Source organism: Argiope bruennichi, chromosome 1 (genome assembly GCF_947563725.1).
Source record: "Argiope bruennichi chromosome 1, qqArgBrue1.1, whole genome shotgun sequence".
Classification (NCBI taxonomy): domain Eukaryota; kingdom Metazoa; phylum Arthropoda; class Arachnida; order Araneae; family Araneidae; genus Argiope; species Argiope bruennichi.
In genome coordinates, this window is record NC_079151.1 from 133364259 (window position 1) to 133384656 (window position 20398).

At 27.7% G+C, this 20398-nt stretch overlaps 1 protein-coding gene across 2 annotated transcripts in view; it reads right to left on the reverse strand.

The window, feature by feature from the left end:
- The window catches only part of LOC129991627 (band 4.1-like protein 4), a 219125-nt gene extending 198929 nt beyond the window's left edge, over positions 1 to 20196 (reverse strand). For both annotated transcript variants that reach the window (XM_056098258.1, XM_056098250.1), the window contains exon 1: positions 19835 to 20196. In XM_056098258.1, the coding sequence (XP_055954233.1) occupies positions 19835 to 19921 (87 nt within the window). In that variant the 5' untranslated portion in view covers positions 19922 to 20196. The remainder of the gene's footprint in view (positions 1 to 19834) is intronic.
- Positions 20197 to 20398: the final 202 nt, after the last annotated feature.

Consider the following 20398-nt stretch of genomic DNA (forward strand, 5'->3'; position numbering starts at 1 on the left):
TTGAATTAAATTAAAAAAACAAAGGTTTTTTTTTTTCTGAAATTTTTTATTTCTATTGGATTTTAAAGTACGCAGGGTAGTACAGGTTATGTATGGAATCACATATAGGAAAAATGGCCTCCACTGCTTTGCTGGCACATAAGCACAGTTGTCGAAATTTTCCATGATCATTTTGCATAAATGTGGTTGAATTTCGTTCATGCAGCGTTGAATTTCCTCCTTCAATGTACACATGCTTGTGCGGTTGCTGGCATAGACCTTTGGCTTCAAATACCCCATAAAAAGAAATCCATTGAGGATGTTAAGTCACATGATCTAGGGGGCCGATTCTCAAATGTTCGAACTGTGGTTGCCAGACTTTCATTATTTTTGAAATATTGTTCAACAATGAAAACACGCTGTTCTATTGAGTAACGCTCCATTTTTATTAACCCTAAACTATAAACTCTCATTTTTTTTTTTAAATAAAGTTGTCAACACTTTACTACACGGAAATTCAAATCTTGTGTTAATTTTGGGACACCCTTTATTTCCTCTAAAAATCACTTTCTGACATACCATTCAATAAATTTAAAAATTAAGAAAAAGTTTATTTAAATTTAAAAAATCTTCAGTTGCTCTCAGATTCAACATCATTATGTGTAAACAATTCTTTTAAAAATTTCCATTCATAAAATAATTCATTTGAAAATCTTCATAAAATCCACCAACCACTTATGCAAGAGATACACTAAAATTTATTTTAAAATGATTCATTCTTGAGAAGTTGAAAGTGTTTCTAGTCAAAATTAAAAGCTTATTATTCTTACACCCTAAGGAAGTCAAAAATAACGAAGAAACTACTTTAAAATAAAAAAAAGAGGAAAAGTACTAATTTTCAAAATGGCTTTCTTTAACAACAAATGGAACAACTTATTCCTGCAATTCATTACTTAAAATATGCCACTTCTTCATTAATAAAGAAAATTTTTCCAATAGATACCTCATAAGATCGACGATAAGATGTAAAATTTAACATCTGAAAGCATCTCCTGGAATGTAATTAATTTATACAACGCTTTCATTTCAATCTTCATTAAATGGACCGATTGAAACTTCTTGGAAGTTAGCCCACGGAAACGCTTCGCATTTTATTTTTTAATTAATTGAAAAGGTATTTCTCAAGAACAAGTATTTCATCTTAGCGGCAAGCATTAATAAATAAAAGAGAGACTTCCGTAAAGTACATACAACCAGGCTTTCACAATCAGCCATAAATTTTGAAAGCAATATGAATTGAACGGGAGGTCGTTATCGGGTATTTTCTTTGGGCGAAGGCCATTAACGATAGGGTGCAGGGGACCTCTTAATTTTATTCAAATGCGCAGAAACAAAAGTAAGAGTAGCATCAAGTTATTTTTTACTTTCTTGCAATAGGGTTGCCACAGTGGGCTCTGCAACGCCAAATTTGAAGAAATTTGACGAAATCTATTTTTAAAACTGCGTTAGCAAATTTTTATCCTCATTGATTTTGTTCTACTATCTACAGCCGCCATGAAAATATTTTCATCTTTTTTATTAATAAACAAATTAATAACTTAAATAGCTGTCATGAAAACTTCAATGAAATCTTCCTTATTCTATAATATTTGAAAGCAAAATTTGACACACTTATTTATGCTAGAATAAAGGTTAAAGTTGTCACATATCAAATTACTTTTTCTCTGCTATGGAAACATCAAATGAGAGAAAGAATATTTTGTTAAAAATTAAATGGTGGTTGTGCTAATGAATAAATAAATACATTTTTAAAGTAATATAAATAATGTAACAAATGCTTTCATGTAAAGCGTTATAATACGCAAAGCCCTTTTATCGTCTATAATTCTATTTTTATTTAAAATGAGAATATCAGCAATACCAAACGACTTTTAAAAATCGTGAAAAATTTTATGGAGAAAATTATCGTCAAACGATAATTTTCTTCTTAAATTTAAGAATGACATAATAATTAAATAAAATATTGCAAATATAACTCGAAGGAAAATAAACAGAATTATTTTAAATATAATATTTTCATTCATTAGAAATTGCCACATAATGATAAAATAATATTTTATGTACATGGAAACAGTTCCCATTTGATAAAAAAAAAATAATTATCGAAATAATTATCACAGCACTTTTATTAAAATTTTTTTCATTCTTCATAGCATTTACGAACACAATTTTCCAGTAGTGGTATTACGCTCTTATAAATATTTTCATGAAATTCGTAAACCAACATTCTGTTACCTGTTCAAACAAATAACAAAAAAGTTATTCAATAAAATTATTTGCCATTTCTTTAGCTATCACAGATGGAGTGGATAATAAATTGTGTTAGTACTTCATCGTTTGCTTTTTTTTTTTTTTTTTTTTTCTTATGACCTCTTTTTACGATTAAAAACATATCCATTACTTAATTTTGAAACGACCTTTTTTTTTTTTAACAATTCAAGCTACAATTCTACTTGCGAACAGAGTTTATTAAAACTACATGAAAAAGAATCGTTACATAGCGTTACCTGTAACTTTTTAATATATCTTAATCAAATTGTTCTCTTAATTATTTTTTTCATTATTATTTAAGAAATAGATTAAAGACTATGATGCCACAATTTTTAAAACCCAAAAATCATATTTCCATTCAGAACCGGCATCGATAATTTAAAATTCCTTGCATATAACTTTCTTCATTAACGGTTTCTTTTCAATCAATTAAAATTTCTTAATTTCAATAATACATTTTAGGAAATAGAGCAACCGAATGAAACTTCGATCCAGGTTAAATGAAATGAAATGCTATTTAACACGACTATTTGAAAGTTTTATTGAAATAATTTAAATCAAAACTATTTTTACATTTTATTTGACTGCTATATTGTTAATGGATGACGTTCTTCGCTTGGGTCCGTTGCATTAGATTTTTTTTTTTTTTTCCAGATTGTTTTCACAATTCATTATTTCGTTGGGGCAGGAGGATTCCTTTCAATGCAAAATATCCTTTTCCTAATTAAAATTAGTGAAAGTTCAATTCTTCCATTAAAGAATCGGAAATCTGACATTATTCTTTTCTGTTAAAAATAAACAACCTTACTTCACAGATACACGATGTTAATAACGGAATTTCGTGCCATATATCTTAAAACATAGTAAAGCCACTGAAAACTATTAAATCTATCATGAATTAGATAAAACACTAAACAGATTGAATGTAAGTAAAAATCGAACTTAATTTAGTTCCGATATTTTTGCCACCCTTTTGCAGGCACATAACATGATGTGAAACTCGTAACGTTTTCAAAAAAAAAAAAAAAAAAAAAAAAAAAAATGATTGCTGCTTTAAATGCTATTCGCATCGAACGAAATTTTTGTTAAAAAAAACCTTACGATAATATATAATACGCATTCTGGGTAAGTAGCATTTCTACTCAGCGTGAAACCAGTATGTAATTAGTATTATTAACAGATCGCTTGAGATATGAAGGAAAAGAAAACAAAAAAAATCCCAGCGCCGAATGTTATTGGATTAATTTTGATGATGAAGTCTTTTGTAACCAATGGATAGTGCATTAAAAATTGCGAAAATTACATACTTCAAACCATTTTACAGTAGAATATTTTTTAGAAAAAGTATTATTTGATTCTTGATTTAAATGAAATGAAAATTCAGCTACAAAGATTTAAAAGGCATAAAATTCAGCTTTGGTCACTCAACGAATAAGACGAAGGAAAATTCTTGAAATCATTTTCTTGATTATTCCTGTTTCGGCCTTAGATAGCTACGATGAACAACTACACGCGTGAAATTTCTGGATTTTTTTCGAAAATAACTAATCAAAATAGTTAAATCAGTCCCCATAGTAAAAAGCACGTGCATAGAATCCATTAAAGTTCTATTTCCACCATAAATAATGAAAATATTATTTTATATTAATAATTATATCATAAAAGTTTTAATCTAACAATTCTACCAAATTTCATAACGTTAGATCTTGATGCACTCGTCTAAACTAGTTTTTCAATTAATTTTAATACTTCTCTAAACTTATAAACCATAATAACTATTCCAAATTATGATGTGGAGGTGCTCGTGACCACTTTGTCGCACCGCGGAACTCCGAAATATCATGACGTTGCCGTTGCCTTGGATTCGTTGATGTTGATTTTTTGGGATTTCTTTGTTTGGAATATGAGACAAATGACGATTTATATTAGACACTGGGGGGGGGGGATTCCCAACTAGACAGACCAGACAATTGCCCAGGGATATTAGGCTGAGAAGGGACTAGCAAGTCGATTAAAAAACTTTATTATCCCGGTTGTCAAATAAATAAGTTTGTAAAAAAAATGCAAATTTTATGGGAGATAAAGTTTAAGTATTATGATAATATTTTATTAAGTATAATGGATCAGATTCTTATTTGTTTAATTAAGTTCATTTAATTATTAGAATATTTATAAAACCGAACATCTGCTTAGTAATTTTATGCACAAATATGGATCCAGGCAATCTGGAATTACAATAGATTAAAAAAAAAAACTAATACATAATGCACAAAGTTAATAAAATAAAAGATATTAATCTGAAATTAATGTTACAAATATGCTGAAATATGAAATTAAATTAACTATCTAATCAAAAGAGAGACCGAAAAATGTCTGAAAGCATTGCTGGTTCGACATGTTCGTTACTCCAAACTTTAATGACCGAGACATCTGTAAACCTATATTTGACAATTTTGTTCAATCGAATACTATTAAAGGAAAAAAGAAAAAAAAAAATCTTAGAAAGTATCGTAGTTTTATTTAAAAGAGAAGAGGAAAAGAAAAACACATAATTGAAAAAAATCGCCCCAGCAAGTTGTTTCTACTTGCAGGTTAGTTACGGAAATGAATGCCATCTAACTTCAGCAGGAGCTACTTTATACCCTTGTTCTTCGAAAGCAGCGGTACCCTCAGACGAGCAAGCTGCAACCGCCCGGGGCCTTTTCATAATATTGCCTCGCTCGCGTTTATTTCCATTAAATGGATTCGGCGCTGAATTTATAATGCACAGGAGAAAAATAGCAAATTGTGAGACTCATTATAACATGCCGCCTCGGGCGACTAGTGAAAGGACAACGGCTCCATTCAGAGCGATTATGGTTCTCCACATTTCACCGACGACTGACTCATTTTGCACCAAAATCTGGGATAGGGCTGCCAGATTGGACGAGCAAAATAATGCCAACATCATTTTTAAAAAGGGCTGTATTTCGGTGGTTTAATGAAAGGCTTTTTAAGCACAAATATATATCTTAAAATGCGCCAAATATAAAATTAATACGTAAAATAAAGTATACTAAAAATTATATAAATAGGTGGAGCCTTAATGATGAATGAAAAACCTCATACAATATAGATTTTTTTTTCATGAATTTCAATTAATGAGGATAATTTGCTTGATAATTTTTTATTACCGGTATTGAATAAATAAAGAACATTAAGCACAGTGAAAATATTTGTGGCCTTAAAATTATAAGATAAAATCTTATTTTTATTCGGCACATATAATTTAAGAAGCTTTTAAAACATACACGTATGTCATTGTGACACGTAATTTGAGAAGCTTTCAATCTCCTGTTAAAATTTAACTAAGCCATTCGTTTTGATCGTTAAAATTTAATTAAATTCAAACTTCATCCAAGTTCAATATGATAATCAAAAATAGCGCATAATATAATAAATTCATTTCAATTGAGACTACTTAAACATTTAGCTCTCGATTATTATTTTTTTTTTCAATAGGAAATGTTTTTGTGACTAAATTTTAGCCTGAAAAGGTGTCAGGGAATTTGAAAACAAATCTTCATTAATAATAAAAAAAATTATATGTGTGTGTGCGGGGGGGGGATCATTTGGCCAATAGCTACCGAGTTCCGCACAAATACGTTTTGAAGGATAAGAATGTGCACATCAGGGCAATTTTTTTGCTTTTAAATTTCAATTAATTAAAAACTATGGAAATGTATTTCAATTAATTAAAAACTCTGAAAATAATTTTTAATTTTTTCTGGGACAACTTTTGAAAATATCATTTTACAAGAATAAATTTCACAATATTTTAAAATTAAAAAAAAATTCCTGTAAATGATGTTGTCAAGCAATTTCCCTCTGAAGTTCAATAATTTCATTCATTTGCATAGCTTTCAAAAATATTTTTCACTGTCGTGAAGAAATTCAAACCGTTTCCACCGTTTCATTAAATATTTAATCACGTGATTTTCTACCATTTTTTAAAAAATAAAGAAGAAAGATTTCGCTTATAATCTGCACAGAATATGTAAATGAAACTCCAGTACCGCGAAAGACAACATGAAATTAGAGGATAGTCTATTCAGACAGCTACATTTTTATTGATACTAAAATATTATGGAATTTTACTCCTTTAGGAAGGACCATGTACACGATAGGCAACAAGTGTAAGGTTATTTAAAAAAAGAAGAAGCTTTCTATGCATATTACTAATTGATGATTAAGAATACCTCCTCGAGGAAATCATGAACATAAAAGATTTCACTAAAATTCAACAAAGGCAGTATTCTTTGTATAAACGCCCGTTGCCAAAAGTAACTAGTAAGGAAACATAACATTCGTGATAAATTAAAAGAAATTAAACTTAAAAAATATATTTAGAAAATCTTAATTTAATTTAATGTATTTAGAAATATAATCTGAAAAAAAAAGGCGCGAACTTTATAGGACGCCGTTTGGAGTTTTGAAGGCTTTTTAAGATTCTTTAATATTTGCATACAAAATAGTTTGGAAAAACGTCATTATAGTATTTTAATCCAATTTAATAGTCAATGAATTGAATTGAAAATTCACTTTACCAATCGAAAATGCAGAGGTCAAGATTTTACTTTCCAAAATAATGTGATTATATATATATATTTAAAAAATACCGGAATTACAAATAAATTTCATTGTTTTTTTAAATATAAAATATTAATTTTAAAAATTATGGATGACAATACAACTGATAATATAAGGCCAAAGGAAAAATTTCTAAAAGTCTTTTTGAAGACAAAAGTGAAATCCCTAAATTTGGCTCCAAAAATGCCAAATTGGCAACCCTGATCTGAAGTGCGGAATCCACAAGTTAACAGATTGCCATAATAGCACGTTGTTTATTCAGAATTTAATTACAATTCTTAATACTTATTACTAAAATTGGAATCATGGTTTTGAAGTAATTATAATGGAAGCATTCTTAGCTCATCTTTGGATCTGCGAACAGTGGCCGCCATTACGATAGTTGATGGAATTCATCCAGTTTATGAGCTAATAACCTTTGAGTTGAATAAACTCATATAAAAGGGATTATCAATTACATTTCATTAGCATTATTTGAGGAATGCAGATAATATTTCGATGAAAAGCGTAGGACGGATTCTTGTTCGTTTAGGCGCTGTCGTGTCAGGAATCATTAAGGAACTGAAAAGTGAATGGGTTCGGCTTCCCATTTGATGGGGGATTTTATTCCTAATAACAGTAATCTCAACAAAGACAGCGATGATCATGTTCCTGCATCTGCCACGGATCGATCTATTTTCAAAATATTTGGTGAATTAAATCAATAAAACCATAAATTAGCAGATTAAAAAATATAAAATTAGTTTTTCTAAGTTAAACTTTGGAAAGAAAGGCTTTTTTAATTTTAAAAATTTCTTTTAATCTTTTAATTGAACTTTATCAATTACAGTATAATTCCCAAACTCCAGATATATTATGAAAATCGTCTTCTGTAGAAATATCTTTCAGTCTTATTTAGCAAAAAAAAAAAAAAAAAAAAAAACCACCGGGGAGATGTTATTTGAAAAAGACTAATGAAATTAAAGGTTTATACTTCAATTGGACTTTGAGTACTATTGCTATTTTCAGTTAAAAACATCTCCACTGTATTTTTAAGATTAAACAAAAATAGCTTAAATTTAAAAGAAAACGATAAAGTGTCAAGAAATAATTTAGAGCTGATACTCAGAAATAGAATCAAATAATTTTTATTTCAATAAAATTTTACCAAGGATTGTTAAATAATGTTAAAAAAGTACTTATTTTTTCAAAAATATGTTTTGCTCTATTTTAACTGAAAATGCTTCATCGATTGAAAAATGCATAACTGCACAGGAAAGAAAATATTATAAATATATAACAAAAAGTAATAACTTTGCTGGAATCGCCGTTTTGAATTTTCGTACTGGTCAAATTAAACTAAAAATACTTCAACCTTGAAAAAAAAAAAAAAAAAAAAAAGAGCAGAATGTCACACTGGAATTTGTTATATTAATAACATGAATTCAGTGTCTTATTAATATTATTTGCAAATCTATATAAAATAATTTTTAGTTCTTCAATTGTATTATTATTTTAAGAATATTACAAAAGCCATAATCCTCAATTATTAAAAACCGAAATTCGATCATTTCAAATAAAGTTCAGCTGCTTCACATCATCCATCACATATATATTTAAAAATTTGCATTTAATTATTTAAAAGTAATTATTCAAAATTACAAAAGAAACCACATTTCATGCAGAATTTTAATAACGTCAATGTTTCTTTTGTATATTCAATAAATGCAACTAAAATTTCAGTAAAAAAAATCACATACTAAATCTGACATATTTAAGTCATTACGTTTTTGAGCTGTCATATTTACATGCTTCTAACAGTCTAATAGACCGACATACGTTCAACCCTTTTTTAACCCTTTGTTGGATTTCGCGCAACAATTTGATAGGTGTCTACAATATAGATGTCAAATTTTTGTACCAAATTTTATTCGTCTAGCTTTCTTTGTGTTGTATTTATCTTACTATTTATATCCGAGCAGCCGGACAGACAGACATCTGAACGGATTTTGCTCAAAAATCGACAGAAACCTGCAAATTCGGTGTAAAGATCGCATACCAAATTTCATCCGCCTAGCTCAAAGAGTTTTTGCATTATACTTGTCACAGATAGACATAATGCTGAAAATGTGTTTTTCAAACTCAGGGGGGGAGGGGGTCTGAAGCGGGAAAATTCGTCAAAATCCCCAGTTTGAATTCTTTGACGATTACAATACTTTCTGTATACTTCATATATGAGAAAAAGAAAAAGGTTTGTCTTCCAGGCAAATTCTTCACTTTTAGTCTTAAAAAGTGAAATAAATGCCTTACTATTTTGTATTCATAGCGGTCCACTTCCTTTCTAATTTATTCTTTACCTGAAAAAAGAAACACCGAGATGATAAAATCCTTTACCCCCCCCCATTGTTGAAACTCCACTGTATTAAGTGTTAGATTATTTATACAAAACTTCTTATTAAAAATCTGAACTAAGACTCAAATATCATAAACAAAAATAAATGAAACCGTAACCGAAACATATAAAGAATAAACAACTGCAATTTAATTAGAAAATCAATCAATCATAAGCTGAGGCAGTTTCAATTTTTTAAAAATTTAATGCGTGCGGCATTTTAACAAAATATCCCGAAGCAGAGATTTTCTAAATAAAAATGAAAAATAACGTGAAAGTTCAACAGCTCGTGAAAATCTAAAAATTCATTTTCATTGAAGATTATTTCTATATATATATATTCATCAAATGCAATATACCATGCACCATTAGTTATGGAAGATGATTCTCTAACTATTCTAAACGTTTGTATTTTTATAAGTCTTCTTTCTTTTTTTCTTTCAAAAAAAGTGAATTATAGGTATAATGTATAACCATATAAGAAAACTCTAAAAGTGTTTTTGAAAAGAAAAAGTAAAGCAAGATCATATCAAAAACCATCAAAACGTAAAGCACGAGGGTTTAGCTCCAAGCAAAACCCGGAAGAAATGAAAAATAGAATATAAACTGATGATAGATTATTTTAAACTTTATGACATTAACCATTTTCATGGGGAAAAAAACAATTAAAATTAAGGCAGTCACTCTCCTTTCAGATTTTATTTATTTATTAACTTATTCACCAAAACTCTTTGATTTATTCGAAATTTACGAAAATCCATCTTTGTAAATCATAGCAAAACTTTTCAACAATTCTATTTTGTCTTCCATTCTAACCACAACCTCGTTTTATGTTGCATTTTCTTACATAAAGACCGACTTTCATTATTAATACAACATTTTCTTTATTATTATTTTTTTTATTGTTATGTTAAGTTAAGCTTTTAAGGATATCAATTTATTCTTAAAACATTTTTCAAAATTAATTTTGAACTTAATTTTTAACAATGTTTGTTATTGTGATAATGACATTCAAGCCAATTTTATTATTTCATCGACTCTTATTCGCTTGTTTTACTTGTAAACCAGAGTTGTTCAGACAAAATATGTCCCATTTTTGTTTTTATTTTATTTTTTTTTATAGACGTTTAGTTATATATAAACAACTTTTTTAGAAAATGATTAAAGATCTATTCAGCCAATAATTTAGGGTTTACTGTTTGTTCCTCATGACTTCAAAGGTTTACACATTTTTTTAGAAGAAAAAAAAATTCGAAAGAAAATTTAAACAAAAACACAGTTTAGCACAAACAATTTTTTTTTTTTTTTAACAAATGATTCTTACAAGAGATTCTTGTAAAAATCATGAATGATTCACACAAGAGATTCTCCTAAGAATGATTCGTACAAGAATCATTTGTAACAGCAAAATGATTCCTATAGAAAATTAGTAAAATGATCTAGAATGCTTTTTTTTTTGAAAGAATGAAGAATTTTATCTTACCGAATCTTATTTTTAGATAAAGAATTCATAAAAATTACATTTTTGCGTATTTGAAATGTCGTTTTTGATTCCAATTATCCCCCCCCCCTCACACACACAAAGTATTTGAAATATACGCATCACATCCTACCCCCCTTCTATTGAACCGCCTTCACACTCTCCATTGGTAATATCCCACCAGGGTGCTAGGGTGTGGTTCTTAGAGTCCTCTGGATATTTCTCCTCTAAGGGAAAATACATAGTAACTTCTTGTAGCTGACTCAGCAGGTGGACCACCCAGAGATCGTCCGACACATTGAGCCTCTATTTTATCGCCTACTGTTTCACGATGACGTCGAGATAGTGCGCGCCTTCTTCCCAAAAATGATATTCTTATTTTTTTTTCTTTTTTTTTTTTTTCTGTCTCATAATAAAAGTAATTCTTCAAAACTTGTTTTCTAATATTCAATAGATACGAACAGCAGAGCATCTTATCTTTATCCTCCTTAAGTAATTAGAGTTCAATGAATAGAATTGAACCGAAATCTGTATACATTATCAGAATTTCGATTAATCAAAATGCACGTCTAAGATCTTTATGTACAACCTTACAGCAATATATGATATTCAAGAAGTGTTTAACGTTTGTAAATAGAGAAATGAATCACGTGAAATGGTATTAAATTGTTGATGGAGGAGACTAGGAAAGCCTTATTAATATTCTTGTAAGAAGTCTCTCTACCATCTGGTGAAGATCTGTCAGTAAGGCCCAAGTACTGTGACAACAATGCGCAAATAATGCATAACATATAGTTTATACATTTTTGATTACCCTAAAAATAAAAAAATATACAAACTATGTCATTGTGCTCTGCTTTACTGTACAGTTTTGAATAATACCTTTTAATATGATTTATCGAAAATAAACCATAGAAATTGTCTTACGCTGCTTCAAGTAACAACCAGGTCGATTGATGAGATGGTTAACTGACACCTTATTTTACATTTCAGAAGATTGCCATAATAACGTTACAGAAAAGTATCCGGAGTCTTTCCCCCCCCCCTTATAATGATATTATCTAAACATCAGCACTTGTTATTAACACTTAAAATTATATTTTGTTGAAATAATTAAAAGGGGTAAAGGATATAAATGTAAAAATAAATAAATAAACTCAATCACCGTTTTTCGTTTTACATTTTTTTTTTCAAACGGGCAATACTTTATAATGTGACAAATGTGAAAAAAAAATGCATGATAATGATTTTAGTAGTTCAAAAAGAATATATAAATAAGTCATTAAAGTGAAGTTCTGCGGGCTAACTAATCGAACAGTTTTGTGCGATTTCCCATATTTTTGCTTTTGCTGCATATGACTTTAACCATTTTAATCCTTATATATATTAATTATTTTCAAATAATTTAGCAGAATTATATTCAGTACCATTTTCTAAGATATAAAAACATATAAAGTAGCTTTAACTTTTTAATTATCATCTTCAAAAGAATATAAACTAATAGCGATTGATAATAGTAATTTAATCAGTCGAGAATACGATACATTCATTAAATTTACTGCTAAAAATCCAAAATAAAATTTTGGACATGTTCCATAAAAAATGTGTTAAAATCCATATGTGATGAAATGGTACATTTATTAAATTTACTGCTAAAAATCCAAAATAAAATTTTGGACATGATCCATAAAAAATGTGTTAAAATCCGTATGTGATAAAATGGTACATTCATTAAATTTGCTGCTAAAAAATCCAAAATAAAATTTTGGACATGTTCCATAAAAAATGTGTTAAAATTCATAAAAATCCATATGTGATCAATAAAAACTTATATATATATATATATATATATATATATTTAATTTTATTTTATTTATTTACATATATTCAGAAGGAGTAATTGAAAGAGGCAGTTTTAAATTTAAAAGGTTAGTGGGGAAAAAAAAGGCGAGTTCTTTATAAATAATCATAACTGAATGTATAATAGAGACAAAAAAAAAAAAAAAAAAAAAAAGGCTTTTCACAACTTTCTCTTATGTGAAGGGGAATTTCTATATGAACTTCCAATAATTTCTTAATAAAACTAAAACAAGAGAACAAATAAATTCTATAAAAATTGACATAATATGAAGAAAAAAAAATTAAGCTATGAAACCTAATGACTATTATTATTAAAAACTTTATCAAAAGTGTTGAATCGCTTTAATACAGCCCAACAGATGAAAAAGAAAGTAAAAATACTCATTCATCATGTTTTTTTTATCTAAAAATAATTGCCACATTAAGCTTAGTAACCCCAATTTTTAATGATTATGGCAGGAGAATAACTAAACAAATAAAATTATATGAGTAATTAGTTCGAAGTTCGATGTGAGTGGTATTAAATCATTTTATTAAAACCCTCATCATTTCAAGACATACAAATTAAAGCAAGTACAATGACACTAACCTCTGACATCCGGTGTACCATTCTCATGACTGCCATTAGAGAAGGGAAAAAAAAAAAAAAAATTGTGCGATGAAAAAGAAATCAATGGAAAAAAAAAAACTAACATTTGAAGATCTTCAATAATAGTAGGCTTTGCCGCTAATTAGTTGCTTGGAAACCGTGGACCAAAACATACTTGAATTTATTGCTTCAGGCAGAAAACAAGAAAAGCGCAAAGCAGAATAGTAATGATTCATTATTAATCGAACTGCAAGTATAAATCTCGCTGAATTATAAAAATAAAAAAAAAAAAATCGTCTGCTTTTTTTTTAATTGACAAGTCATCTAGATGTAAACAATTTTTAGATTGTGAGAGGAAAACGAAATAGAATTCATTAAATGTTACAGTTTTCGAATTCTTCGAATCAAAATGTTCTGTCAAACGCTTCTCATTCTTGACACCTATTCATTTGAATAAAACTTCTTTTGCGAACTCAGAAAGGTCACAACCCGTACTTTGTGTCAGAATCAAAGTTACGGGATGAAAATTCTATAGCGTTAGACAGGTACATTTTCTTGTTCTTTTTTTTATTATTATTATTTTACTCCCCTCCCTCTCTTTATTATATTTTTCTTTTGTGTCTAGTTTTTCATTTGTATAAAATGAAAGCCGCTTGCAGGAAAATCTTCTATTTAACAAATGCTGTCAAGATTATTTTAATTTCGACACGTCTTCATTTGAATAATCCCCTTTTCCTTGCAGCAAAGGTCAAAATTCATTCTTGAATTCTGATATATTCAATGTTAATAGATTCTGGTGCCGGAAAGGAATTCCATTTTTCACTTACAGTTCTTTAATAGCTGTGTCAAATGTACTTGCACATTCGGTTTGCTTAAAATTAACTTGATTATATGTATGTAATAAAGTTGAAAAAAACTAAATGACAATACAATTTTCAGAATCTCATTTAATAAAAAATTTAGTATTTAAAATTTAAAAAGGCTGACATTATTTTGAAATTCAAATTCTAAAACCTTTACAGCATGAAAAATTTAGTATTTAAAGTTCAAGTAACTAAAATTATTTTGAAATTCCAGAGAAATAAAGAGATTTTTTCCCATCACATTTTAATTGTATTTCCGTTAAAAAAAGATTTAGTTTTTCAGCTTTCATATTATTTTATGTCATATTTTATATTATTATTTCATTTCATATTACAACAAATGCAGCAAAACAATTTTAAAATTTGTTTTCAGAAAAAAAATATAAGGAAAATAATTTTGAAGTTTCAGCTGTCAGTTTTTCAATCTTTAAAATAAATAAAACTGATATGAAATTCATATTTTCTCTGCTTATTGACATATCACTCTAAAGTTTTAAACCTAATTATATCATAATTGTGTATTTACCAAAGATATTTCATTTTGCTACTATTTATCTTCCGTCCCAACTAGTTTAAGGAAAAATAATTATAAATTACTCAATTTAGAATTTGGGTGATTATCTTTCGAATAAATTAACACTTTTTCAAAGTCTTAAATCCCAGTCTTTAACAAACAAACAAAAAAAATGTTTAATATATGTTCTTTATTCAAAAGAAATTAAATTAAAATAAATAAGATAATAATTATGAATTAACTAATAAATACTACATTAAAATACTTCTTTCTTTTCCAGTTTTGAAATTCTGAATTTCGTGATGTTTACGTTACGTTCGTTTAATGCATATACATTAACTGTCAAAAAAATCAATGAACGTCATATATTTTAATAAAAACATGTTTAAATTTAAGTTCCACCTGCTCCGGGCGATTCCGAACCGTTCACAATTTGAAAACAATGATTCAAGAGAACACTTCCTGTGCGTGTCTCTTTGGACTAGTAACTACATCCGCGTATTACAAGCTGCTGAATAAACCTCCATTTCCGTCTTTTTCCCACTTAAAATTGAACCTGGTCGAACGCAGAAGTTGACTGCAGCATTAAATCAAAACGGACTGATTGTTTACTTTAAGATAACAATGAGGTGAATCATATCCAGAAGGGATTCTGTTCTGAGCCTCTGGAGAAAATTTCATTGCCATTATTCTGATGCTAAACACGATAGTGAATAACGAACAACAGAACACTAGGAGTTCTAGGTAAGGTTAAACAAAAGACTATTCAAAACAATTTGTGATTCTTCTTTTCTAACAATTATTTATTTTGGAATCTTTGGAAGAAAAAATATATTGATGTTAATATTAACATAAAAATGAGTATTTTGTAGGTTCAAGTAAACGTAAAATGGATATTTTGTTAAAACTTCATTATTTTTCATTGCATAAAAATTTAAGAAACATTTAAAATAATCTTCAGAAGTGTATTGTTTTTCCAGTTATCAAGAAACATTAAAGGAAAATCTTATGTAGTTTTAAGAAAAAAAGAAGGAAATGGCAAAACAATAGAACAATTACTTCACGATTTTAAAATTATGTTGTCCTTTTATGCTTTCCTTTATCAATTGTCATAGAATTATACGAATTCAAGCCTTGTATATTTCAGACCAGTGATTTAGGCGGGAAGAATTTGTTGGATTTCGCAGATTCAAGGTCTAATATAAAAATTATGATTTGCTTAACATTTATACTAAACAACGAAATGACGAAAAATTTCGATTTTCAAAAATTGCCTTAGATACATCTATTAATATTAAATTTTTAAATGTTTAATATTTATGTATGTTAAAATATTTAAAAGATAATGTTTTCAACATTTTAATAATATATTCAAATCATCCTTAAAGTCTGAAAATGAAAAAAAGAAAAAAATCGTAGTAATCATGAAATATACAAGTAAATAAAAAACAATACTTAAGGAGAAAAAAAAAAGACCTTTTCGGAACAAAAAGTATATATTTTCATGAAATATGCATGCAACATGCAACTCTAGAGCATCAATTACATGTAAACACAACATTTTCTGAATAACCTTCAAGTTCTCTATAGAAAATTATGATTGATTGTAGGAAATTTTAACAAAAACTTGCCATGACTTAAAACATGCTGTTTATGGTCAAAACAGAGAGATGATAAAATATTTTTTCTAAATCCTCGCTGCATGCAGATAGGAGGCTTGGCCGGTGCTTAACGAGTTTTTAAACTTTACCTCCCACCTTGTCCAGATATTTGTTATGCTTATGTACTCGACATTATTTATGGATGGTCCCTCTGACTTCACAGAAAAGGAGAAATATTTCAAATGCCAAGGAAAACAGTCGTAAAGTAAAAATATCAACAAACACTTTTCTTTTCACAATGTCTTTCCTTTCTTTTAATATTACATAGCACAAATTTAAAATATACTCTACTACGAACTTTTTTTTTATTGTTCCAAAACAAGAATTCTTCTAAAAAAGAATTCTGATGTCAAAAAACTTTCTTTTAAAATCGTTTGCTCTCAGTATTGCAGTTTTTTATAACATAATTATTTTTTCATCACAGTTCATTTTTTTAAAATCTTGGAATTTAGCATTAAGGTATTTAAAGCGTTTAGATGAACATCTTTTTCTCTTTTTTGTCCAAATTAATCGAACTAATTAACCAAAACGGCGAAAGAATTTTTCTCCCGAGGATTAAAAAAAAAAAAAAAAAAAAAGAAAAAAGAATTTGAATTCTATTTTTAGTTTCGTAAATCAAAAAATAAACATATGAAGAAATAATTGCACCATATTTTCGAATTTGCTGTTCTACGAAAAAAATTTTTACATTTCAAATATAACAATGGCATTAAAAGCATTCCTTACTTTCATTAGCCTTAAACTCTATACGGTTAACAACCTCAACAATTTTTTTGGAGCACTCATTTCTGAGTGTTCATTTTCTTTAACAATCCGACCAAGCGTGAAATCAGTGCAGATAGTCTTTTAGATTTGACGAAAATTCATGTTCATGATGTTACTCACTTCATATTAAGATTAACTTTACCACGCTCGTTTGCTTTGTATACATTTAAATACCCATTAAACCCCTGATCTAACCTTTTTCAGTAAGAAAGTTTTTTTTTCCCTAAATGCTCACAGCTAAGCGAATTAAATTACAGTATTGTCAAAATTTATTTATTTTATCATTTATTTATATAAATGCTTCATTAACTACAGAGTTCGATTTCATTCATTTCACATGTTCAGGAAGCCTCCGTCTAATTATAAAAAAATTTCATTCGCTGCGATACAGACTTGATTTCGAAAACATCTAGCACAGTTCTGTTTTAATCTTTTCTTCCACTTCAAGTAATTTTTTTTATTGATTTTTTTTTTTTTTTTTTTTTTTTTGCAACAGAACAGATAACAAAAACATGAATTAGAATTCTGCAGTATTCCAAACTTTAAACTGGCAACTTAAATCTAAATCAAATAATTGCAATTAGAAAAACAATCCTTTGTTTTATAAACAACAAAATTAGATTTAGTATAAGAATGAAAAATATAAATTATCCTTTAAAATTAATTATGACTTTGGAGAGATATAATTACTAAGATATGACATAATTAATAAGAAAGTCTTTAAAGGAGTCAAGTGAACTAAATGTAGTCAATTCATGTAGAGTCAACTGCGCATTGTCCTATATTATGCAGAGATGCCATATTCTTTTACCTCCTGCACGATGCAGAAAATTTTAAAATTAATAAATAAATCTCAGCTAAATATTTCGCAGAATAAAGCTATTCGTTTAAAATTTAAATCAAGAGATATTAATTTTATCAGAAAAGTTTAAAATGTTTAAAAATATATCAAATTGCGTAGTTCCTCCCCTTAGTTTTTACATTAGTGTTTTATTAGTATTTTTAAGCTAAAAAAAATATGTTTTCAACCCAACAGCAACTGGAAAATTTAACAATCACCAAATCAAGTTTAACTTTAAAATATCCTTCCAATAATTATTTAATAGCAAAATGTTCATTGAAAGTCATTAAGCAGCTTTTCATTTCATAACTATTTAACGAATAAAATAATTTTCATTTAAAAAAATAATAATAATAAACAAAAAGTAACATATCTGTAGCAGTGCGAACATTTTATTTTTGGAGCATTCATTAGGCATTTCGCCAGAAAAAAAAATGATAATAAATTTTACACGTTTTTATATTTAATCATATACATTATTTTAAGATTGATAATAATTTTACACGTTTTTATATTTAATCATATACAATATTTTAAGAATGATAACAAATTTTACACGTTTTTATATTTAATCATATACAATATTTTAAGAATGATAACAAATTTTACACGTTTTTATATTTAATCATATACAATATTTTAAAAATGATAACAAATTTTACACGTTTTTATATTTAATCATATACAATACTTTAAGAATGAAAATAAATTTTACACGATTTTATATTTAATCATATACAATATTTTAAGAATGATAATAGATTTTGCACGTTTCTATATTTAATCATATACAATATCTTCAGAATATGAGAGATAGGATTAAACAAATTAATATTATCTAAGAAAAATCGAACAATGTATTTGAGGAACAGCATCGTGATTGATAAGATTCCACCCCTAGTGTAACACACCTTTTGGCAACCTGTATTACAAAAATGTACGTTCCCGCTGAGAAAATTCCATTGAAACCTCACCCCCCCCCCCCCGAACCGCAAATTCCAGAAGTCAGTGCCTATGGGATTTGAGGGGAATGATACTGTTGATACTGAGAAGAATAGGTACAAGCCCTTTTTGAAACTGACAAAAGATAGTGAAGGAGAATGAATGACAGATGAGCCTTTGAAAAAAATGTCTCCTAGTCGTTAAAATTTACTTTCAAAGAAGTCATGCTGATAAAATCAGTTAAAAAAAAAGAATTTAAGTATCTGTGGATGAAAAAACGGCAAGCAAAAAGAAAAAAAAAAAAAAAAAAAAAATTAAGAAAATTTATGCACAAAAAAATTAATGGAAAAAAGCTAATTTTATATAAATATTTAAACCATTCAAGTAAATGCTTTATTTCATTTAAATAATCACATTCATTAAATCAGCTTTAAAAACCAATTTAAAAAAACAATGAATAAAAAAAAATTAAAATTCATTATATCTAAAAAAAAAAAAAAACATTCTATTACAAATTTAATATACAACAAGTTGATGCTTTATCGAGCTAAATTTTAAGATTTTTAAGAAAAGTATTTGAATGATATTCTTTCAATATATCATAGCTTTTACCTTAAATCTTGTTCTTCATATCATGAGAATTAAAAAAAAATCATGCAAATTAAAACAGTTTTTAAATAAAATTTCAAAAAGCACAATAAAAACTAAATTCTGCGGTTTAAAATAATTACATTAAAAAATATACTTATTCTTATAATACAATATGAATACTTTTTGATGTTAATAATTAAATCATATAAATATATGACAAATTTCAGATATCGAAATTTAAATTTAATTAATCATTTTATTTTCAAAGATATCTTTAATTAATATAGATTACTTTTTTTAAATAACCATATAAATATATACACACACGCACACGTTTAGGATGTTTAAAGTAAAAATAAGCTTTTAAATATAAATTTTCAAATTAACACATTTTGAAAAATAATGTCGTCATTCTTACCTGTATGTCTTGTATAAAGTCCGTCTCATCCAGAAGAACAATCTTGCAATGATAATTTTGAGCCTTTTTCCCAAAGCACCAGAACATTTTGAAGTTGGTTCCAAAATCGAAATGTAATAAAACTTTTCACTTAACAAATTCTTTTTAAATTGAATTTTTAACTTTCAATTAAAGTTATACCAAACACATATTTTTATTTTTGTATCCAATAAATAATCCTTCGTTAAAAGATTTCAAATAGCGGTCTTCGTAAACACGCAAGTACCACTGTCAACCGTCAAACTCTCTTCAAATGCGGCGCTCAGATGATCTCTTCTCCACGGTCATAGACTCAGATCTTCTCCTGTCAGTTTCAACGGGATTTGTTTTCTAAAGGAAGCTCGTAAAGAGCTGTCTGAAAACACACCCACATCGTCTACTTTCACTCGATTGGTCTGTCAACTTCGAGCTGAAAGATGGAATGGGCGATCGTGCTGCCATCTATAAAAGAGTCATCGAAACAAAAAAATAAATCAAACTCTTCATAAATCTTAAGCTATGTTGAACGCAACAATTTTAATTTAA